General features: G+C 39.5%; 1 protein-coding gene across 2 annotated transcripts; it reads right to left on the bottom strand.

Moving 5' to 3' along the window:
• Positions 1-532: 532 nt before the first annotated feature.
• Positions 533-22,772, bottom strand: LOC139175655 (phosphatidylinositol transfer protein beta isoform-like). 2 transcript variants are annotated; one of them, XM_070766838.1, is made up of 12 exons: positions 22,638-22,746; positions 18,657-18,687; positions 17,859-18,004; positions 17,691-17,782; positions 14,407-14,414; positions 13,396-13,470; positions 10,000-10,083; positions 9,184-9,261; positions 6,930-7,040; positions 6,048-6,170; positions 4,812-4,893; positions 539-1,556 (listed from the first exon to the last, which is right to left on the bottom strand). In XM_070766838.1, exons 1-11 carry the CDS (start codon positions 22,655-22,657, stop codon positions 4,846-4,848), a joined length of 816 nt encoding a protein of 271 aa, XP_070622939.1. In that variant the 5' UTR covers positions 22,658-22,746; the 3' UTR covers positions 539-1,556; positions 4,812-4,845. The 2 variants fall into 2 exon arrangements, with proteins under 2 accessions (XP_070622938.1, XP_070622939.1); XM_070766837.1 differs by lacking the exon at positions 14,407-14,414 and having other exon boundaries at positions 533-1,556; positions 22,638-22,772.
• Positions 22,773-24,535: the final 1,763 nt, after the last annotated feature.

Below are 24,535 nucleotides of genomic sequence, written 5' to 3'. Positions count from 1 at the left end.
AAAGAAGGCAAGAGAGAGAGAGAAAGAAAGTGAGAGAGAGAGAGAGAAAAGGAGAGAAAGGGAGAGAGAGAGAGAGATGAGCAAAAAGGGGAGGAAAAAAGAGAAATGAGAAAATGATTGAGACAGAGAATGAGAGGAAAGAGAGAGAAACAAAAGAGAGAGAGAAGTGACTCTTGATTTAAAGCATATGATAAAAAGCACCCAAAGAATAAGAGAGAAAAAAACCTTCACCTGTTTTTGGAAATGGTTCAAGAGTGTGTACACACACACACACACACACAAGGGTGGGGAGGAGACAGGGATGGAAAAAGAGAGGAGAGTGTCTTAGGGTGTCATTTTGTGTCATTTTGGTTGGTGGTGTGCCCCAGGATTTTGTAAATATAAAAAATGTGCCACGGCTCAAAAAAGGTTGAAAATCACTGTTCTAGGGTATAAAGCCAACCCATCAGAAAAGCGCACTTTTACACGTGGGGTCTAGTGCATTAAGAGAACACAAATTCCAGAAAATACTTGAAATAACGCTCACCCAATATAAGAATTGAACAAACTCAAGTTTCAAGTTTATTTACTGTTTTACTTTTTAAAAAAAGATTTTCAGTGTTTTCTTTTTTTAAAAAAAAATACTGTTGCAGGTCCTTGAACTACAGCCCAGGGACTCCGTGTCTGTTTCTTTCTCCTTAATTCCCAGAAGGCTTGAAATACTTCTGTTCACCTCTTCTCCCAATGGAAAACCATTTGCATTCCCAGCTTCACTGGAACAGGAGGTGGAGGCGAGGGGGAAGCAAGGAAAAGGACCCTGAATTAAAGAAAAACGTCCCGGTACTGCTCCAAAGCAGAAAAAATATAGCAGGAAAACTCTCCTGCCAAATATCCATGGTGCAATTTATGCCATGTCTGAAAAATAAGATCAAATGGGAGACATATTTCTGCCTGTAACTGGCCCTGCCTAGTGGCATGTTTGACTCCAACATGTAGCATGCATAGCAAAATTCCTGGAGTAGAAACTTCATTTTAACCCCCCAACAGCTTTGGAAGCTGAATGGTTTCCAAAAGGGAGAAACAGATTTCATGGGCAGCTTAAAACTCTCCACCATGAAAGAGAAACTAACTATATTCCTAACTTTAAATTTCCCTCCTCCCAATTCAACCCCCGCCCCCAGTTTTCCCCACTTCCTATAAATTCCCCACCCACCCGCTGACGTATGATTCTAAAGAATATTCAGATTAATGTTATTAATATTCATGCATTGCTGACTCTGCAGTGTGAAAAAGGTAATGCCCCCCCAGTCCCTGAAAAGTCCTTGGCCCCTTTTGATATCCCATTCATGCGGTAAGGACACCTATTAATCCATGATCAGTAAATAATATGCAGCAGTTTCATGGGGCTTCCCAGGTTGGTAAAATCAGGGACAGCTTGGAATATCTTAAGACCAAGTAGATGGAATGAAAGAAAGAGCTCATCTCCCCCCTTCCTAGTTGACGAGAGGGAGGAAGAGGGAGAAGGCAAAGTCCCACAAGGATATAGGTCCAATCTCAGGTCAGAACTGGCACTGCATCTAGGGCAGAAAAGAAACAGGGAGGAATGAGCAAAATGTAATATTTTCTCTATGCAGAAAACTTGAGTCTAAACCCGAACAGGCTTAGTGGAATTCAGCTTTCTTTGACTCCCACTTTGCATAAACCACCAGGGATGTTCACACCCAGTTGCCTTGGGTGTCAAACTGCTTGCATGCCCTGCCTTCTATTTTTGGATGCTTGGATGGTGCATTCAAAACTCCACATCTAAGAAACAAAGGACCGACAGCCTCTGCAGCCTGTGGAATCTACCCATTTAACCAGAAAAATATTTCTTGGACCTTGGTAACTTTAAGATACATGGACTCCAATTCAAGAACTGCCCAGTTAGCATGCTTGAAAGTCAGAACGGGACACTTTGATGCAGGCCAAGTCGCCACAAAACAACTCACTGTGGGACAATTCAACAATTTGAATATTTAATACAATTAAGAAAATATTTTAATATTTGTCAATCGCATTTCATTTTGTCCTTCCTCTTGCACCTTTCTTTCTCTAAAGATTCTATTCCATCATTTATTTGATATTAGTATAATTCTTGTCCTGCAGTGAGTTGACCAAGATAAATTGGCCATGATGAGTTGTCCTAGACCCGTTTAAAGTTGCCAAGGTTGAAAAACACTGAACTAGGCTCTTGTGTTCCATTGATCAGAATCAAAATAATTGAAGGAAGCTTGGAAAATCAGCCCCTGCTTTCCCTGAACTGCACATGATAATACTACCAATTCACATTGTATTTGGCATAGATCAGGAATTCCAACACAAAACACCTAGTTGAACTCAAGGAAAAGGCCTTGTTGGCATCCCTAAAACAGGAATTAAATACTGCTTCCAAAATATACACTTTGAGCAAACTTTAAACGATGGCATTTTTAAAAAAAATAAGAATATTGTTTTTGCTTCGGTAAAACAATAGGATGTTAAAAATCTTTGCTTCTCTATTAAAATCATCAAGGTGTCCTCTGCAATCCTTATGAAACTTCTGCCCAGTTTAGATCTATCTGTAAGATTTGTGGTCTTAGATGATGAAGATGAGTGGAAGGTGCGTATTAATAAACACAAGCTATTCCTGATTACCAAACACTATTTTTCCACTTGAATGAAAGAACTACTTTAAAACTCCGAGGCCTTGCTTTGAGTCTTCAACTAGCTGGTGGCGCAGCGGTTAGAATGCAGTACTTCAGGTTAATTCTGCCCACAGTCTGGAGTTCAATCCTGATAAGACTCAAGGTTGATTCATCCTTCCAAGGTTGATAACACGAGGACCCAGATTGTTAGGGGCAATATGCTGAGTCTGTAAACAGCTTAGAGCAAGGGTGTCAAATTCATGGCCCAAGGGCCATGCCCCCAAGGGGAAAAAACTGCCCCCAAGGAGAAAAAACTTCTGGTACATCATGTAATGCCACGACTTTGAGGCCCCTGGTTTAGAGTGCTACTATGAAGTGCTATTGTTATTGCTAATATATAGTAAGCCCCCAAAGTAAGGATTTTTTAACCTTACTCGTATGGAAGATATTCCTAGGCCCCAAACATGTTCTTTGGGGCGCCAGGCTATAATCTTCAAAGGGAGAGGGGCGGCATACAAATCCAATAAATAAATAAATTAAATAAATAAATAATAAAATAAAATGTCTGCCATTCTACTTTTTAAAAGCAGATTGCTTATGGCTAGTTTGCTTATTGTATCTGTGCTTGCATTCTACATTTTAAAATGGAATTTGTAGTACAATTTAATTTAGCATTTAAAAAAAAATATGGACTATTTTATAATTGCATAAATCAATTTAGACATTATTTAAGTTTAAGATAAATGCTAACTGAAATATTTAAACCAGCTTTCCTCCATCGGATGCTGTTCAGATGTTTCAGATTATTAATCATAGGCTGGCCAAGAACAAAAAGAGTTTGAACTCAACACATCTGAAAGAATACATATGAAAGATAACAAAGTGAGGAAGTTACATTTACACTTCGTTGACTAAAAAATAAATCTAGTATGAGTCTGCAAATCCTATTCTTTATTTGAATGTGTAGCTCTAATGATAAGGTTTCAAAAGTAATGCAATGCAAATTACAAAGTGGCCTTAAAATATCCCTACTAACTTTAGCTTTATACGCTCATTTTTCATGATATATTTACCACATCTGCACAGCAGATAAGTATGACAAATCTTTTCCTGTGTATGCAGCCATCTCACAGTTGATTCAAGTAAGCCAGGAAATCAATAATTAGCTGTTTAATCCCAGCCAAATTTTCAAACATGAATTAATATCCTAGCTTGAACCAAAGCAGACACAGTATTTTGTTTTGTGCCTTTAAGTAAGCGTTGACTCCTGGTAACTGCCTGGACTACCTTGTAAGGTACAGTGGTACCTCATGATACGAACTTAATTGGTTCCAGGAGGAGGTTCGTATGGTGAAAGGTTTGCAAGACGAAACAATGTTTCCCATAGGAATCAATGTAAAAGCAAATAATGCGTGCAAATCCGTCAGGAAAATCCCAAACTTTAGAAGGGAGGCGAACAGAGGGCAGGGAGGAGCAGCTAAAGGGGGCGGGTGGAAGAAGCAAGGCTAGGCTAAAGGGTGAGTGGGAAGGAAGAAAGGCAAGGGGGGCACCCCTCCCTTTTCTTTCTTCAAAAGACACCCTTTCATTGCCTCTGCAAGCACGCTGTTCTCCTATTTTTGTTAATGCAAAGTCTTTCCCCCTCCAAGCTGCCCCTCCCTTTTCTTTCTTCAAAAAAGGAAAAAAAAGAAACCCCTTCATCCCAGCAGCAGCGGCTTGGGTTCGTAAGGTGAAAACAGTTCGGAAGAAGAGGCAAAAAAATCTTAAACACCGGGTTCGTATCTTGAAAAGTTCGTTAGAAGAGGCATTCGTAAGATGAGGTTACGTACTGTACTTGGCAAGGATTTTCCTAAGCGTTTGCCATTGTTTTCTTTTTGGGGGCTAGAGAGAATGACTGGCTCAGGGTCACCCAGCTGGCTTTGTGCACTACTGGAACTAGAGCTCATAGTCTCCTGGTTTCTAGACTGATGCCATAACTATCATACCAAAATGGCTCTTTATGGCTTATTATAGTCCTTTTTGTAGTTTATTTGCACTGTGGTGGCAGGAGCAAAGGCTACGTGTAGCAAACATCTTGCATTTCTATTGCATTAAGATGAAACGTGAGCTTTTGAATAAACTCCCTACATTTTTTTCCAGCATGCTATTTATTCCACTCTTGTTTTTTCCAACCTTGTCATTTCTTCCCCTAGGCAATAGGGGGCACTCATTCATCCCCGACAGTCATGCCTCTCACTGAGCCCTTCTGGCGGATCTGCAATAAAATATAGAATTTCTGGTTATTCTTTCTTGCGGGAATAATTTCCTAATAGGTCTGGCCCATTTCGAATTCTCCTAGCATTGATTCCACTTGTGAAATCTAAACAATTTTGGGTTTCCTAGCAGTAATCAAGTACAACTGAATTCAATTGTATTTACATATTTCCATATTTTAATCATAGACGGCTGTTTATTAATATACCACAAAACAGACAAATATGCAGAACAGTGTTTTTCAATCTTGACCATTTAGATTTCAACTTCCAGAATTCTCCAGCCAGCGTGGTTAGTTAGTGCAGGGGGAAGGCAAAGTTGGCTCTTCTATGACTTGTGGATCATGCCAATCATGCTAGCTCAAGAATTCTGGGAGTTGAAGTCCACATGTCATAGAAGAGCCAACTTTGTCTACCCCCCTGGGCTAGGGAACTCTGGGAGTTAAAATCCTCACATATTTTCAAGTTGCCAAGATTGAGAAATACTGCTACATAAACAAGACACTATCTTTTTAATTAATTGGCATCAAAAACACAAAATAATAACTGGGCCAATTTTTAAAAATATATTTGAAAATACTTTTGGTATAGGGGGTTGAAATCTTTCTAATTCGAAATAGATTATTTAAGCCTTTTACGATATAGTATTATTAAAATATGGTGGTTTTAATGCTGTTACTAGGCTTGCTTTTAGCCCAAAAGCTGAAAAATAATGTTTTTAATCCTAATTTCAGCAACAATATCTTGGAGAAAAAAAAATAGCAGACACAAAAAGGATGGGAAGAGATTGTGTATGGATCACATATACCCCTACCACCTGATAGATTATTAATGTAATATTTTTACATCTTCTTTTAATTTTACATTTTCAATTAATGTAACATTTTTACATCTTACAAATAAAAAGTCTTTTTAAAAAAAACATTATTATTTGCACTCTTTTAAAAATAAAACATGATTTTGAAGGGAAAAAGTGCTTGTTTCATATTTATCTAGAATACTTCATTTTATAAAATATCCTTATATTCATTTCCTTCTACAGAAGAATAAAGGTTTTGTCTCTTGTTTTAGCAGAGACTTTCTTGGGGAAAGAAAGCTATTCTACTATCCCATCCAGTACATACTCTACTCCCAAACTGGTAACCATCCTTAGTACCTCATCAAGCTCTTTCTGTGTCTCGTCCTCCATCCGCCGGATGTCAGCCATGCTTAAATCCACCCACTTATCTAACCAGCAAAACAGCTGCCTATGGAAGTTGGTAAAGAGGCGTCTTTCTTGCTGTCCAAGAGGAAAGAGAAGCTTTTAAGAAACTGAGATCCTGGGAACACAAGACGGCCCAAATTGGGAACCAAATTAAGTTTTCTAAGCCTTTAGATATCTAAGTCACAGCAATAAATCTAGGCTAGGTTCTTCAGACAGAAAAGTAAGACAGGCAGCCATTTTGAACCCCGGATAGTCCTCGACTTACGACCAACAATTGAGCCCAAAATTTTTGTTGCTAGGCAAGACAATTGCTAAGTGAGTTTTGACCCGTTAAGTAAATCACTGCAGTCATTAAATTAGTAACATGGTTGTTAAGTGAATCTGACTTTTCCGCAAAAAGAGACCACATGACTACCCAGACACCGCAACCATCGTAAATGCATGCCAGCTGCCAAGGGTCTGAATGTTAATCATGTGACTATGGGGGAACACTGCAATGGTTGTATGTGTGAAGAACAATCATGTCACTTTTTTCAGTGTCGTAACTTCGAACAGTCACTAAACAAATGGGTTGTAAGTCGAGGAGTATTTATATAGTTAATTCTATGCTTCTCCTGAGAAAATGGCCCGATCTTTACCAGATGCAACCTCTCTATCTTATTATGCCATAAAAAGCTACATCAGCTAGATTTTACTGATGGGAAGGAGCTTTTCCCCTCAGAGTTTTGGACTCTACTTCTGTTCAAACCAGCAAATTTTCTCAAAACGGAGCAAGCAACGGTCCACTTTGAACTCACCTTTGGGGTAAACTTTTCCAACTTTCCCGGAACTCACCTTTTGGATAAACTTTTCCACCCTTCCCTGAAGGCCCCACCAGCGGAACTTCACAGTCACAAGTTTGTAGGCACACATGTGGGGACAATCTTCGTTGTTGGCTAGTTCCCGCTAACAGGAACAAAAAAAGGGGAGGAGGGGAAAGGGGGGAGAGAGACTAAAATCAGAAGAGTTAGGGCAGGATCAGGCTTCACTGCTTCCTACAGACAGAGTGCATATGACCTTTTCATAAGGCATGCCTGAAATCACACTCCTCCAAATGGATGGGCCAGAATACAAATGAAATTCTATTTCATGGATTTGGTTTGTAATTAAATACAGTTACAGGCAATCCTTGTTTAATAACTACGATGGGGGCACGGCACTCCATTGCTAAGCAAAAAAAATCACCTCATTACAAAGGAGTAATTCCTGACAGTTAGAACAATTGATCAATGGAACAGCTTGCCTCTAGAAGTTGTGAATGCTCCAACACTGGAAGTTTTAAAGAAGTTGCCGGATAATCATTTGTCTGAAATAGTAGAGGGTTTCCTGCCCAAGCAGGGGGTTGGACTAGAAGACCTCCAAAGTCCCTTCCAACTTTGTTGTTATTATTATTAAAGTAGTACATATTGATTGAGTCTGAATGTCACTTGCCAGTTGTTAAGCAAACCACCAGTCATTGAGACATCATGTCAACCACAATCTGTGATTGTATTCTGCATTCGCTCTACCTGTCAGACCTTACTGTGAAGCACATAAATGGCAGTTATGTGATTGTGGGAGATGGTTGTAATTGTGGGTCTTGGTCACAAAGCCATTTAAAAAAAAATCATCATAGCTCTAATGGTTACCAAATGAGGCAGTCAGTAAGCGAGGACTACCTGTACTAACACCTCATTGCAATCACATATGGGATTCTCCTTCTGACACAGGAAAGCATGCAGAGCACATGGAATTTGTGGACTGGGAAAGGAAGGGGCCTTATATCACAAGTCTCCAATCTTGGTGACTCTAAGCCTGGGGGACTTCAACTCCCAGAATTCCCCAATCAGCTTTGCTGGCTGTGGAATTCTGGGAATTGAAGTCCGCCTTAAAGTTGCCAAGATTGTACACCCCTGCCTTAGATGGAGCATGTAGTACCATCTGAACTCAATGGACTTCCCCATCATAGTAAGATATGGGGGGGATTTTTCTGTTCTCTATAGCTCTTGGCTGGACTGGGCCCTATTTTGAACTCACAGTGGTTTGTCCCATATACCAAATTTGGCCCAGTTCTATTCAGAGTGTTTTCTGATGACAGACAGGTGGACTTGAATTACAAGTCACTTTACATAATCCCACATTTCCATCATTGTGATAAATTGGAAAGGATTTATTTTAAAAATTGCAACATCACTCAAGGTTTGGAGAGGACATTACCCTCTTCCTCACCTCGCATCCTGGAAATTTAAAATAATATTTCTCGTGGGTGAAACACCTGAGAGGAACTTGAGGTAGGCAGAAAGAGTAGATATGGTAATAGTAAATCAAACTTTTTCCCACGTGAATGTTTCTTATCCAGTTTGCATTGCTCAACAAATAATATATTGGAGGAAAAAAACCCTTTATTCTTTATTCTTCCAACCCTTCAAACAGACAAAAGCAATGTTACTTTTCTTTAAGGAGTTCATGTTAAGCTGAGAATGCAGTGGCTGGTCTGGAACCATCAGTTATATTTTAAGGACAAGGAACTCAAGCCGCCCCGAGTTTGCGTAGAGGGGCGGCATATAAATCCAATAAATCTAATCTAATCTAATCTAATCAATCTAGCTCTTCACGCTATTAATCTGTCATCTCCATCTGGATACTTTACAGATGTTAGCTGGGGATGCTGGGAATTGACCAGCAATATTCTCAGAGGCTGTCAAATTGTGAAAGGCTCTGCTAGTCTATAGCAAAGCAAATTAATTATGTGGCACAATAACACCTAAAATGTAAGGGGAAATTTAAGCAGGGAGGATACAGTGTGTGAGCAAGTCTTAAAGAAAAAAAGCAGGATTGATCTCCTGTTTTGGATGAGAAACAACTTGACAACCACAAACACCTGGTTGGTCAAACCAAATTTGGGGGACTCTATAATGAGCTTGCTTCCCACCAAGCCTATCTTGAAATACAGAATGTCTGAAAGCTGGGAGGAGGGAGAAGAATGGGGGGGGGGGAGAGAAGTAGGCAGTCAATCTATCAAAGATGTACTAAAAGGCCAGTTTTATTCTTTTCCCGAGGTAAATATTACCTTCCAGTCAGGGCCAAGAGGGCCTCTGTCCGTCTTCTGAGATTTGAAAAGAGCTGGATCTTCATCTATTTTGTAATCCTGAAAGAGAAAAGAGTTGAGAAAAAATGGCAGCATGCAGGACATAAATCCTAGCAAGTAGTGGTGTAAGAAAGAATCCAGATATCTATTCTTTCCTCCATCCGGTAGATGAGAATTTTTTAAAAAAATAGCCAGAACAATTCAGCACCTCTCCTGCTGTAGCAGCTGAGTTGAAACAACTAACTTAGCTATAAAGGAAGGTTGAAAATAGGCAATGCTTAACTCTCAAAAGCCAGCAAAAAACAAGAGACTGAGGATGATACCAGAACTTTAGCAAAGCAATTAGTGGAATTGATGTAAGTCATTATCACTGTTGCCACCAGAAATGAATTATCTGTAGCACACTAGTGTTTCCTAGTCCTCTTTTCATGACCCAAAACTGCCCTGCCTTCATTTCAGGTCACCTACCATGACAATTGCCAAAGGACAGACTAGACCAGTGGTTGTCAACCTTTCTTATGCCATGACCCCTTAATACAGTTCCTTGTGTTGTGGTGACCCCCAACCACAAGTCTAGTGTCAATTCTCCCAACAGAGCTTTAAGCTGATTGGCAGGAAGGTCAGAGGGACACCCCCACTGTAAAAGCCTGATTGGTCGGATTGTAAAAATATGTTCCAAGGTGCCAGAATAGAAGCTGTAGTTCTTAACACCATGGGAAATTTGTCTTAGGCGACCCCTGTGAAACGGTCATTCAACCCGCAGGTTGAGAACCACAGGCCTAGATGGTTTCTTCTTACATCATCTGATACTTGTGTCCGATCACCAATGTCTATGTGAACAACTTCCACATCTTTCCAGGTATCTGCCTCCAGCCCATGGACCTGCAGAGGAGAAATTACAATTTCAGATGTTTCTAACAGTATCAAATACAAATGATTCTGGGGGACCTCTACTTTTTATGCATACTGTACAGATGATATTTTAGACCAGTGATGGCGAACCTATGGCGTGGGTGCCACAGGTGGAACGCGGAGCCATATCTGCCGTTGCCCTAGCTCAGCTCCAGCACACATGAATGCATCGGCCAGCTGATTTTCGGCTCGCATGGAGGCTCTTGGAGGGCATTTTTGGCTTCCAAAGTGTCTCCGGGGGATGGGGGAGGGCGCTCTTGCGGAAAGCCTCAAAAAAGGTTTGCCATCACTGTTTTAGATAGAGACTGAGTTCACACTTCACAAATCGGGGTGGCGCAGCAGGTAGAGTGCTGTTCTGCAAGCCACTGAAACTGACTGTAGATCTGAAGGTCAGCGGTTCAAATCTCATCACCGGCTCAAGGTTGACTCAGCCTTCCATCCTTCCAAGGTGGGTAAAATGAAGACCCAGATTGTGGGGGCAATATGCTGGCTCTGTTCAAAAGTGCTATTGCTAACATGTTGTAAGTCGCCCTGAGTCTAAGGAGAAGGACGGCATAAAAATTGAATAAATAAAATAAATAAATAAATAATAAGGCAAGGTAACTTTTACTGAAGGGCTTTGGCGTAGGCGGGCTAGAATTGAATTCTGAAAAGAAGTGGGTGGGACTGCAGGCTAATTCTGCAGACTACAAATTGCAGGCAACCCTCCCTGGTGGGTAAAAGGAGGACTCAGATTGTTGGGGGCAACATAGAGAGGGCTGTAAAGCACTATGAAGCAATTTATAAGCCTAAGTACTATTATACAAACCTAACTAATAAATAAATAAGTACTGTTGCTATTGAATGTTAATTATAATTAAAATGATATTCAATTCAATTTATTAGATTTGTATGCCGCCCCTCTCCATAGACTCCGTAGATATGATTGCTTTGTGTTCATTAATTGAAAAGTTTAAGAAATAATCATTATATATTTTAAATGAAAAATGAAATAAATTCCCATTTCCATAATTTACAGTTTGATAAGGTCTAGATATGGATCACCCTGTGGCCATTTATGAAGCACCAGCAAATTATTTTGGTGGGCTTTTGCTCAGGTTAATGGCTATATATAGATCAGATAATCATGGTTTCAGAACATCCAACCAATCTGAAACAATGCTTTTGTTGGCTTACTGATTCTAAACGTACTGTAGTATATTTGCATTGGCATCCTTCAGTCTCGAAAGACCATGGTACTATGGTATTATGCTCTGGATTAATGTGTAGTATATTAATATTAGACATAATATGATGTGTGTACAGGGGCAAGTATTCGTGATTTTTAAAATTCAATCATAGTTTGATATTGTGAGCCGCTCCGAGTCCTCGGAGAGGGGCAGCATACAAATCTAATTAATAATAATAATAATAATAATAATAATAATAATAATTATTATTATTATTATTATTATTATTATTATGCATTACCAAGACATAGTTATGGTAAGTAAAGAGCTGTTTTTTTTAAAAATGCATTATCTAGGAAATTTTAAATGAGCCATGGGATTTTTCTTTTGTCTAAAAGACTGATTTATATCCTGGCTTCTTTAGCAAAAGAAATATGACTAGCATGTGGGAATGCAGCCAGTATCTAAAATTTCTTCCAGCTTTCTTTTAATGTGTTGGGATCCTCAAAGACCCCTGTGAAATGTAGCTGCCTTCATTTAAGGAACAGGTGGGTGGCATATGGGAATGCTATCTTCTTGGAGATTTCTATCAACTTTTGGAAAATTCTGTCCAAGATTTTTTCCAATTTTTTTCTATGACATATTGTCATTAAGCTAAAGTCTTTTGCATTTGTTTGACTTTTAAACAATTGATATTTTGAATGCTAACCTATTTAGATTTTGTATTACAGTACTTCCTTTTGTATATTGTCTTGTAGAATCTTGTTTCAATTTGTTACTTTAAACATCATGATTAAACATAATTATTTTGATTTAGAGCTCCTGCGTCAAGGAAGCACTTGCTGCAGCTTTGCTTTTAAAAAATAATAATAATCTCTTTGCTCTAAGTGCTATATTCCCTATTAAAGGTGTCACACGCTATATGAAAATCTTATTGTTGCCCCCACGCCTAGACAATACAAGCCAGTTCGGGAGAGATATTTATTTCTGGAAAACCAGAGTCATTCTCTAAATAATCAAATCAGTCTTTTCCAACTCCCAAAGAGAACACTGGTATGTTGTATGCCTTGAATGTTGAGTTTAAAATATCCCTATTATAATAACCCAGGATTTAATCGTAATTAAAGTGGACTTATTACATAAAGTGTATTTGTTAAATGTTAAATATAAACCTTAATGGCTGAATTTGAACAATATGACAAGCCCCAAGGAAATAAAGCATAGCTCAGTTTCCCATGTCAAAGTAAGCCCAAATAAGAACATAATCTTAGCAATTCAAAATCTCTACATAATTAGTCAGATGTGAAAATAAATGCTGATAGGGATACGTAAAGCTGAACTGCAATGATTCAACTGTTCCATATGTTTCCTGGAAGCTAACAGTAAAACCCAGAACTTGTCTGTGATGTTCTGAATGTTCCCTAATCACTGATTAACCATAATTATATTTCTAGGTAATAAAACTTGAGGCCAGCAATACAAGATCTAATTGTCTATACAAGTAGTCGTTGATATGCAACTTCAATTGAGCCCACTATTTCTATCGCTAAGCAAGAAAGAGTTTTGCTCCATTTTACGACCTCTCTTGCTGAAGTTGTTAAGTGAATCACTGCAATTGTTAAAACTTAGTAACATGGTCATTTAGTGCAGTGTTTCCCAACCTTGGCAACTTGAAGATATCTGGACTTCAACTCCCAGAATTCCCCAGCCAGCATTCGCTGGCTGGGGAATTCTGGGAGTTGAAGTCCAGATATCTTCAAGTTGCCAAGGTTGGGAAACACTGATTTAGTGAATCTGCTTTCCCCATTGTCTTTGTTTGTCAAAAGATTGCAAAAAGTGATCACATGACCCTGGGACATTACAACCATCATAAATGGTTGCCAGCTGCCAAAAGTCCAAAGTTTGATCATATAACCATTGGGATGTTGCAATGGTTGTATGTGTGAAAAACGGTTGTAAGTCAACTATTTTCAGTGCCTCTATAACTTTGAACAGTCACCAAACGAATGGTTTGTAAGTCCAGGACTTCTTGTAAAGAACAGAATTCAGTAGGATTTAGGCACCCCAATTCTTTGGACAAACAATCTGTTAGATTTGCAGACTTCCCACTTACATTTTCTTGTTCACCTAAATCCGGTTTGTGCCATGTTTCAATTTTGACAAAGAAGTCATCCTTCATGTATTCGTTCTACGGAGGAGGAGAAGGAAACAAGGTTACAAGAATTCTTGGTGCTGACAATACAACCTGCAAACACTAAGGCCATAGAGCACTTGCCAGAGATATGTCAATCACGGGTGGGATTGAAAAAATGTAGCAATCGGTTCTCTATCCAGTTGCTGGGTGGGCGTGGCCATGGGGGCGTGGTCTACTCAGCCTCCTGCACCAAAGGAGGGTGGTCGTTTTTGCCCTTCGCAGGTTCCGGAGGTTTTCCTTGAGCCTCTGGGAGAGTGAAAACGGCCTCCCTCCAGAATCCGGAAACGGGCCTGTCTGCGGGCTTCTGGTAGGCCCATTTTTCGCCCTCCCAGAGCCTCTGCATGGGCCCTGCACTTACCTGGCATCCAAAATGGGCCACATGGAGATTCCTGGGAGGGGATGGACTGGGTCAGCCAGTCCTTGCAACTATTGGTTCGGCGAACCACATACAAAATTAATATCTGGTTTACTTGAACCAGCCCGAATGACCTGAATTCCACCCCTGGATATGTTATATTTGAAATCCTCTATGTCAATTTGTACAACTACAAATTGACTGTTATAATTCAATTCATAGAACCAATAAGCTCCATAGGAAGGTATTAGAGCAGGAGACTCCTGCCCCTAGGCTGTGGGCCAGATTTGGCCAATGGCTTATTGGGGACTGGGCTAAGCAAGGAGCAACAAGCACATGAAACCCCACTTGGATAAACAATGAGATAGTGTGTAAAACTGTCCCCTCTACCCCCTCTACCCCCCCCCCCCCACACACACACAAGGCCATCAGCGGTTCACACAGCCCGAAAAGTTGGGGATGGCTGTATCAGAGGAAACAAATGTGCTCACAAGGCTAGGGATGTTTTGTGGCTGGGGAGGAATAACCAGGGACAATGCCCCCTCCTAGAGCCACTCATTTCAGAAGTCACTTACCGTAATAACTGCAGCAGACAAGGCCAAAATAAGAGAAAAGATAAAAAAAACTTATTAGTGTGGCAAAGCAAAACAGTAAATCTTATTATTATATCTTATTATATTTAATCATATATATATATATATATATATATGTGTGTGTGTGTGTGTGTGTGTGTGTGTATATGTATGTATGTATATATACAATATATATATATATACAACCAATCAAATCATTAAAACACAGCCACCCAATCTATTTGCAACATTCAACCAAATCTCCACCCCCACAACTATTTAAAAGGAACAAATGACAGTTGCAATCAAACTATATTCAAAGCAGCACGAAGCTAACAACTTCAGCCTGATGATGGTGAATGTGATTTCACTGAAACGTCGCATAGACACTCAAAATATTACATGGGGTGAAACCCGAACTCAGAACAATCTACACACACACACACACACACACACACACACACACACACCTACATATATACAAATACAGGTATATAATTACATCTCATTATTCTGTCCCAACAATAAAAGTACAGTAATAATGTTGCATGACTCAAGCATCCAGCATCCAGTAAGCAAGATGCTACAGGCATCAGAGCTGAGAAAGTCGAAATGGAGAATGTGTTTGTGTCAAAGAACTCTATTTAACTTTTTGGGGAAGGGCTCAGGGCCCAGTAGCCTGAAAGATAATGGCAAGAGAATAAGCTATGTGGTTCATATCCCAGAATTTTTAGTCACTTCCCTTTTCTTTTTTAAAAAAAAACTATGCTAAAAGTTTTATTTTGGATTTCATTCATGTTGCTAATTTTTTTTTAAAGGTAAGTGCATCTGAAAAAGGCCTTAGGTTGCCAATCCAAGCAATTGAGAATTAGCAGGCTTGTATTCATATGATGCTAACATTGCAGAAAGTGAATCAGAGAACACAACAGGAATGATCTCATGCCCTTCTAAATGCACCAATGCCCTCAGACCAATTTTGTAGATCTTTGATATTTTCAGGTTGCATGTAGAAATAATAATAGTAATAGTAATAGTAATAGTAATAGTAATAGTAATAATAATAATAATAATAATAATAATAATAATAATAATAAAGGGTCAAAGATGATCAAGCAAAACTACTGTGGGACTTCCGACTTCAGACTGACCGAATTCTGAAGCATAACACACCAGACATTGTGATCGTGGAGAAAAAGAAAGTATGGATCATCGACATTGCAATCCCAGGAGACAGCAGAATTGAGAAGCAGCTAGAGAAATTAGTGAAATACGAAGATCTAAAAATCGAGCTGCAACGACTCTGGCATAAGCCCGTGAAAGTGGTCCCAGTGGTACTTGGCACGCTGGACGCAGTGCCAAAGGATCTCAGCGGACATTTGAAAACCATCGGAATTGACAAAATCTCCATCTGTCAATTGCAAAAGGCCGCTTTACTGGGCTCGGCAAACATAATTCGCCGCTATGTCACGCAGTCCTAGGTGCTTGGGAAGCGCCCGACTGATGATGAAATACGAAATCCAGCATAGTGATCTCGTTTGCTGTGTTGTACTGACAATAATAATAATAATAACAATAACAATAATAATAATAATAATAATAATAATAAAACATCTGTTGGCAAATTATGCCAAGCTCCATCCACAAGCAAGCAAGTGAATGAATGGGTGCTCCCTTAGTCCTCTGCCAAGACACTGCCTATTTGCCATTGGGAATATAAAGATAGTCCTCGACTTATAACAGTTCATTTAGTGACCATTCAAAGTTACAACGGTACTGAAAAAAGTGACTTATTTTTATTATTTATTATTATTTTTCACACTTATGACTATTGAAGCATCCCTGTTAATGTATGAGCAGAGTAATCCCTGTTTACCAAGGTTGTGAACACAAAGAAATGTTTAGATTGAGATTAGCTGGGAATAACTACTCAGTCACACACAGATATACTAACTTGAATTAAAGTTTACTTTGAGAAATAACATTTCTGAATATCGAAATATTACCAAGTACTGTACATGGTCTTTCTTACCAGTTGTCTTTGTCATAATCAGCAAACAAAGATATCAAGCCTAAACACACTTTAGGTATAATACATAACTAAGTGCAGAGAGATTGCAGAGCATACATACAGTGAATAGCCATGAACAGTGGGTAGCTAGACAAAGAAACAAAGAGGGTGACTTGGAGAAAAAAGCTATAAACTCTAGCTCCCTCTTGTGGCAGTCTGCAACACCTCAGCTAAATAGACATAGCTCAGTTATAATACTTATTGTTGGTTTATATATTGTCAACCCAACCATTATGGACAGAGTCCTAACAATCCCCATGGTCATTTGGTTTATTTTATTTTATTTATTTATTGGACTTATACAGTGTTCCCTCGATTTCCGCGGGGGATGTGTTCTGAGATCGCCCTCGAAAGTCGAATTTCCGTGGAGATGCAAAAGTAAATAAACCATTTTTTGCTATGGACAGTATCACAAGCCATCCCTTAACACTTTAAACCATACCATTTCCCATTCCCTTAACAGCCATTTACTCACCATTATTACTGGTACTCACCATTGAATAAGGCACTTAGTGATCCTAATATTTATAAACATAATTATTTATTAACAATAATTATTTTTTTTGTTATTTACTTGCAAAAAGTATTAGTTTGGTGATGAAGTATGACGTCATCAGATGGGAAAAACCGTGGTATAGGGAAAAAAACCGTGAAGTATTTTTTAATTAATATTTTTTGAAAAACCGTGGTATAGGCTATTCGCGAAGTTCGAACCCGCAAAAAACGAGGGAACACTGTATTCAAATGCTTGACAACTGACTCATATTTATGACAGTTGGACTATTCCAGGATCATGGGATCTACCTTTTGCAACCTTCTGATAAGCAAAGTCAATGGGGAAACCTGTGTTACCAATTTAATACAATTAGCAACCATGTTAACTAATTTGATAACTTGCCACATTTACCACTTAACAAATGTGGCAACAAGAAAAAGGCTCACTTAGCAACATAAATTTTGGTTTAGTTGTGGACTATTAGGACTACCTGCATACTCAAAACATTTAACAAATGTGGCAACAAGAAAAAGGCTCACTTAGCAACATAAATTTTGGTTTAGTTGTGGACTATTAGGACTACCTGCATACTCAAAATAAAATTTGCCTTATTCAATGAAATGTGGAAGTCTAAATGTTTATTTGAATTACAGAGCTTGATGGTGGTCAATAATTATTCCTGCCAATACTAAAGATGTCTCTTTCCCCTCCCTGCAGGCTTACCGGTCCGACAATAAGGATAGGCATTCCAGGCTCTTTCGTGGACAACAAGGGACCCCTCTGGGGCGAACATCTTGATGAATCCTGGAACTTTGCTGCAAGAGAAAGAAGCAAGGGAAGGCTTCAGGTCAAGCAAGGCCACCATCTGTCCACACCCAGGATAGTTCTTACCTCTGAAGGTGGTAGATCTTGTGGGTGTACTGCCCCTGCTCCCCCTCGTGTTGGTAGGGTTCATTTTTCAGCACCTCGATTCCTTCACCACCACCGGTGTTATTCTTACTAGCCTCAGCCACGGAAAATAATTGTCCCACTTGATACTGGAGATGACAAAAAGACACTGGGTGTATATCTGCCGCACAAATCCCAGCGACCAGTTAGGTCCCACAGAGTGGGCCTTCTCCGGGTCCCGTCAACTAAACAATGTCGTTTGGCGGGGCCCGGGGAAGAGCCTTCTCTGTGGCGGCCCCGACCCTCTGGAACCAACTCCCCCCAGAGATTAGAACAGCCCCCACCCTCCTTGCCTTTTGTAAGCTCCTCAAAACCCACCTCTGCCGTCAGGCATGGGGGAACTAAGATATTCTTTTCCCCCTAGGCTTCTACAATTTATGCATGGTATGTTTGTAATGTATGATTGGTTTTGTAACAAGGGTTTTTAGCTGTTTTAGTATTGGATTTTTACATTCTGTTTTTATCACTGTTGCTAGCCGCCCCGAGTCCACGGAGAGGGGCGGCATACAAATCCAATAAATAAAATAAATAATAAATAAAATGTGTGTGAGTGAAAATTATGTTTCCCACTGAGGAAAAGGAAAGAATACTGATATCTATTCATGAGTGGAAGGCAAAGCAAGCCAGAGTAAAGCTAATTCTGGACTATGCTTTAGGAGCCCACCGGTACCCACAATCTTTATCAGTGTGGCTAAGAAGGTTGTGGGAAGGAATTCCCTCAGAGCAAGATTTATAACTTACCTCTTCTACGGAGCAAGGTAGTACCACCCGACTGGATTTGGTGGTTGTTGTTAGGAAAGAGAAAGAGAAGGAAAATAGTTAGATTTCCCACCACTACTTTTTAACTACATAAAAAGCGTACATGAACATACTCATACAAATAAAATATTTAGGTAGAATAGAGCCAGGAGTTTGATCCTGACGGGCTCAAAGTTCGTCCTTCTGAAGTCAGTAAAATGAGGGCCCAGATATTAGAGGTAATATGCTGACTCTGCAAACTGCTCAGAGACTGCTATAAAGTACTATAAAGTGGGATCTAAGTCTAAGTCCCATTGCTATATTTTGCCAACAGCTCAATTGTGATCACTTAGAAAATACAGTACACCGAATTATTTGAGCTATGAAGGATTCTCCACAAGGCTGCTTACCAGACCAGAAGAAACATATTCAAATTAGATTTTTATTCCTGGTTTGTTTTTAATAAATCTCACTAGAATTTTTTTTTAAAAGGACATGATCCTTTTGATTCAGTAGAATATTTCAGATCCTTCTGCTGCACAAATCCCAGCGACCAGTTAGGTCCCACAGAGTGGATCTTCTCCAGGTCCCGTCAACTAAGCAATGTCGCCTGGCGGGACCCAGGGGAAGAGCCTTCTCTGTGGCGGCCCCGGCCCTCTGGAACCAACTCCTCCCAGAGATTAGAACTGCCCCCACCCACCTTGCCTTTCGTAAACAACTTAAAACCCACCTCTGCCGCCAGGCATGGGGGAATTGAGATCCTCTTTCCCCCTAGGCCTTTACAATTCTATGCATGATATATATGTATATATGTTTGGTTTTTATATTAATGGATTTTTAATCATTTCTAATACCAAATTACTATTGTACACTGTTTTATTGTTGCTGTTAGCCGCCCCGAGTCTCCGGAGAGGGGCGGCATACAAATCCAATAAATAAATAAATAATATTTATTTTCATCTTTCCTGAGACCTGAGATAAGGACTTTTCAAATCATTTTGCTTCAGCCACAGAATTTTTACACATACAAAGTCTTTCCACCCTTTCTTATCATTAACCCCCTTTTAAGCCCCCTCCCTTTTTTGTATTAAAATGTCATGAGGAAAATATTAAATTGCTACATACAAATAGTTATGTACAATTTTGATTGCAAGCTATTCATCTGGAAACATTTTGAAGGATGTGACTATGTTGAATGGATAAAATCCATAACTACCGTATATTCAGTTACAAAGTAATTTATAAGGGGTCCTGCAATTTAATTAGTGGGCATTATTATTGCACATTGCTTCCCATTTAAAAAAAAAATCTCAAAGCAATTATAAATATATATGCAGAGCGTAGTTGCTTTCATTATACTCTGAACAGGAGGCTTGTTTGCAGAATTATCATAAACTAAAGTGTCAGCAGCCACTACTTTAGCTGATTAAATTTGCAAGGCCATCTAACTGGCATTTGACTTACAGATATCAAATAACAATAACATATCAGAAATAATAAATTATCCCCATTTTACTTCCATGTGAGCTAAGAAAACTTGTTGCCCCAAGGGTTTTTATTTTATAGTACTAAATAATACACTTGTTTAGAGTTTTGAAAGTACAAATGTCTAGGTATTAGTGGACTAGAAATTGTGCCCCCTTTTGCTAAGGTAACACAAACATTGACACCTAGGAAGCAGGACAGATCATTGAAAACTTTGCAATTTGAGGCATGAATGTTTAAATATTTACTATGTGTGTTAAGGCCACCCACTCAAAAAGAGTCTGGGCTGCTTGCAAAATATCAAATGTAGACAAAACAAAAACTATGCAGACAAGATAGCAATAATAACATTTAGAAAACACAACAGAAATCCACAAGCAAGCTAAGCCCCAAATTTAGCAATCCACATTATCAACCAGGCAGGAACAAAGCTATTACCAAAAAGTTTTTAACTTTAATGAGCCTACACAATAAAGGAAAGATCTCTGAGTCCAATCTGAATCCTAGTAGTTTCATAACTATTTTCCTGTGGATTTCTTGGACATGTTAAAAAGGTGGGCGCTGGTGCACTATTCTGGGATTAATTATCTATTTAATTATCTAATCTATTACAAAATATTGATATTTTCTGTTGGCTCTCCTATGCAGTAGCCTGAGTCAACTTAGATAGAATTTTGAGCATGAAAGCAATACAAATAAATATACAGTATTCTTGTAATTAACTGCCTTGTTTTTTCCACAAAGAAGATATGACAGTAGTTCCTAGAATCAACATAAGATTATGGAGTGAATATTGAAGGCTATTGTTATGTCAACTAGAGCAAAGTTTCTTACTTTTTTCCCTTTCTTTTCCACTTTTAAAAATGATAGGGGACAGCAAACGAGGTTCTGTTTGTATGGATTATATTTATCAATATTTATTACATTAAAAATTAAAATTGACATATTTGCTGCCAGTATTGCTTCTCATGTTTGATGGGCTTTTAATTTGTATTTTGTATTTTGTGGCAACAATTTTGATTTTGCAGAGCTCTGAGAGGATTAGATGGTCCACTCCGGGGTTCTTGAAGCACATTTTGAGAAAACCTAATCTAGACGGCACACATATATTTATCCAGAATAGAACATAACATTTCAGATTAAGATCACACTATTTGCTTAACCAGGGTCTATTGACGAATGTAGAATCTGCTGAATTCTCACAAAATGCTAAATCAAATCCTAGTCTATAAACAATGGCTGAGTTCATACAATACTAAATAAAAACCAATAAATCTAAATTAATGATTTACACACAGTTTATTAAATCACACTTCACTGTACCTGTCTATTAAGTGAAATGTGCAATATATACACACTGGCTGAAAAAGCTGAAGAATATTAATTATTATAAAAACAGGAGTCAGAAATTATGGCTCAAATCTCACTAAATTAGACTCCAACTTTTATAAACCCACAACCAAAATAGCCAGCAACTGATTTGCTGGGATATACAATTCAATATCATCTGGAAGTCACAAATTGCTAATTTCTATTGTAAAATACAACTGGATATATATTGTTCAGAACCAAAATTATTGGGTGAAATGCAACAAATGCCAGGTCTGCAATCTTCCTTATAAAAATCCTACAAGATTCTATTGCTTAATTAAAATGAAACAGAAAAGTAGTGCTTCATTTTTGTTATCTCAAACACCTCTTCTCTTCAGATTTCCTGCTCTTATCTGTCCTGACTTGTTAGCAAAGAAAATCTGTTGCAAAATTTCCCCTTACTGTCTAAGCATGATTTGCGGTGAAAGTTTACATTTGCAAATGTCTGGATTTATTCTAATTAAGTTCTGCTAAATCTATTCCTAAAGTATAGCAGTTTCTAGATTGAAAAATGACAGTCAAGAAACTATTGTGATACTCCCTAACAACCTATATTTCTTACTGAAGATTAGTTTAAAAAAAATTGATGTTAGGAGGGCGGTAATTAAGAAAATATCTTCTCTGGAAACAAGGAATGAGTCAGTTCTAAGTTGCAGACAACTGGCTGTGTGGCAGTATGTTTATCCTTAGTCTCTTCAACTGGATGCCATCTGTGAGCAGGAAAGAAGCTGGAAGAACTTCAGAAGTGGTGAGACACAAGGGGCATTGCTGGCTGGGAAAGAAGAAGTTTTAATCCAACTCTCCGTTTGAGGCTGTTCCGAAAAACAGGGGGAGGGGAATGTTGCTTTAAATTCAAAGTAGTTCAAGAGCCCACTGCACCCAAATGTCAAATCTAAACTAAGGTTGATAACATGTTCACAGCTTCCAAAATACAACATAAAATAGTTATGAGCTATATAACCGTTAGGTGCTACATAAAAGTAAAATTAAGAGGGGGGAGGGGTAATGGTGTACAGCGGCTCCTGAGACCCTCAGTTGCCTGCCCCCTTTTTTATGAGCAACTCCCACCTTCCCAGTAACCCTTCCCCACGCGCACCTCTCAACCACCCCTGCCCCTCCAGTACTTACAACTCTTTAATGAGCACCATCCCTCACACCCTTCCAGCGCCTCGCACGCCCAAAGCACCGTGCCTTCTCTTCCTGGTTCTCCCCCTCCTCGGCCATAGACGCTACTTCCGCCCTCACTCCAGCTGCCACTTGCCCAAACCAGCCCCTGACGACGCCATTTCCGCCCTCAATCAGCCGCCTTCTTTTTTTTTTCCGGCAGAAGCAATGAATGGGTTGCCGCTTTAGGGAGATATGGAACGGGGATTGGGTGGGTCTTCCTGTCGGACATACAATTGCCTGTTGATTGACAGGCCGGCCAATTCCGGAAAATGAATCCAATAGTCCATCTCGCGAGGAGAGCTGCGGAAGAGTATTGCTGGGGCATGTGAAGATTTTACCCTGAAATAGATAAACAGCATAGTCTGCTGCTTTAATATTTAGTAATATCTATCTATCTATCTATCTATCTATCTATCTATCTATCTATCTATCTATCTATCCCTCCCACTTTTCCTTCCTTCCTTCCTTCCTTCCTTCCTTCATCCCTCCCTCCCTCCCTTCCTCCAAACTCCCGAGGGACAGTGTTTTAGAAAACACTGAGCCATGTAATACAATGTAAAAAGGATGTTGAGACTCTAGAACAGTGGTTCTCAACCTGAGGGTCGGGATCCCTTTGGGGGTCGAACGACCGTTTCACAGGGGTCACTTAAGACCATGGGAAAAGACAAATATCCCATGGTGTTAGGAACTAAAGCTGCTATTCTGGCGTCTTGGAACCTATTTTTACAATCTGACCAATCAGGTGTTTACAGTAGGGGTCTCCCTCTGACCTTCCTGCCAATCAGCTTCAAGCTCTGTTGGGAGAATTGGCTCTAGACTTATGGTTGGGGGTCACCACAACATGAGGAACTGTATCAAGGGGTCGTGGTACTAGAAAGGTTGAGAACCACTGTTCTAGAAAGAGTAGAGAGAAGAGTAACAAAGATGATTAGAGGACTGGAAACTAAAACATGTGAAGAACGGTTGCAGGAACTGGACATGGCTAGTTTAATAAAAAGAAGGACCAGGGGAGACATGATAGCAGTGTTCCAATATCTCAGGGGTTGCCCCAAAGGAGTCAAACTATTCCCCAAAGCACCTGAGGGTAGAACAAGAAGCAATTTGTGGAAACTAAACAAGGAGAGAAGTAACTTAGAACTAAGGAGAAATTTCCTGACGGTTAGAACAATTAATAGAACTAATTGCTGTGCATATACATCTACAAGCCTGTGTAAACAAGGCTTTAAGAACATGACTGATCAGATTATGGAGGCTGAAGCCAAATACTCTGATTCACTGGCCATTATTTTGGGAGATTTAAACAAGGCAAACTTAAGGAAAGAGCTACCAAAATACTTCCAGCATGTCTGTTGTTCCACGAGGCAAGAATACTTCGATCAGTGATGGCAAACCTTTTTTGGTTTGTGCCAAAAGAGTTTCTGTGGGTATGCTAGCATGCGTGTGCCTGCCCACACCACTTCCCTCTCACCCATGTGCAAACCCCACCCCGTGTTATCCCTGTGCATGCACACAATTCCCTCCCTCTGCGCATGTGCACAGGCCTCACTGAAGCCTGGGACGGTGAAAAACAGCCAAATGGGCAAACCAGAAGTTCAGAGAAAACAGACTTCTGGTTTGCCCATTGTGCTGTTTTTTGCACTCTGTGGCTTCAGGAAGCTTCCTTGAACCCTCTGGAGTGCAGAAAACAGCACAATGGGCAAAACGTTTTCCGAACTTCAGGTTTGCCTGTTGGGCATTTTTTTGCACTCCGGGGCTGAAACATCCGGAGGGCAAAACGTCTTTCCCCAAGGCCTGTTGGGCATTTTTTTGCACTCCGGGGCTGAAACATCCGGAGAGCAAAACGTCTTTCTCCAAGGCCA

Source organism: Erythrolamprus reginae, chromosome Z, assembly GCF_031021105.1.
Source record: "Erythrolamprus reginae isolate rEryReg1 chromosome Z, rEryReg1.hap1, whole genome shotgun sequence".
Taxonomy (NCBI): Eukaryota; Metazoa; Chordata; class Lepidosauria; order Squamata; family Dipsadidae; genus Erythrolamprus; species Erythrolamprus reginae.
The sequence above is the reverse complement of the archived record's forward strand: the minus strand, read 5'-3'. Positions and strand labels throughout refer to the sequence as shown.

Excerpts from the sequence above, each read along its gene's own strand:
- LOC139175655 (XM_070766838.1), bottom strand. The coding sequence starts at position 22,657 with ATGGTGCTCATTAAAGAGTT. Across the intron at positions 18,005-18,656 it reads TACCTTGCTCCGTAGAAGAG|TATCAAGTGGGACAATTATT; the intron begins GTAAGTTATAAA and ends TGTCATCTCCAG. Across the intron at positions 4,894-6,047 it reads CACAGAAAGAGCTTGATGAG|ATCCGCCAGAAGGGCTCAGT; the intron begins GTACTAAGGATG and ends ATTTTATTGCAG.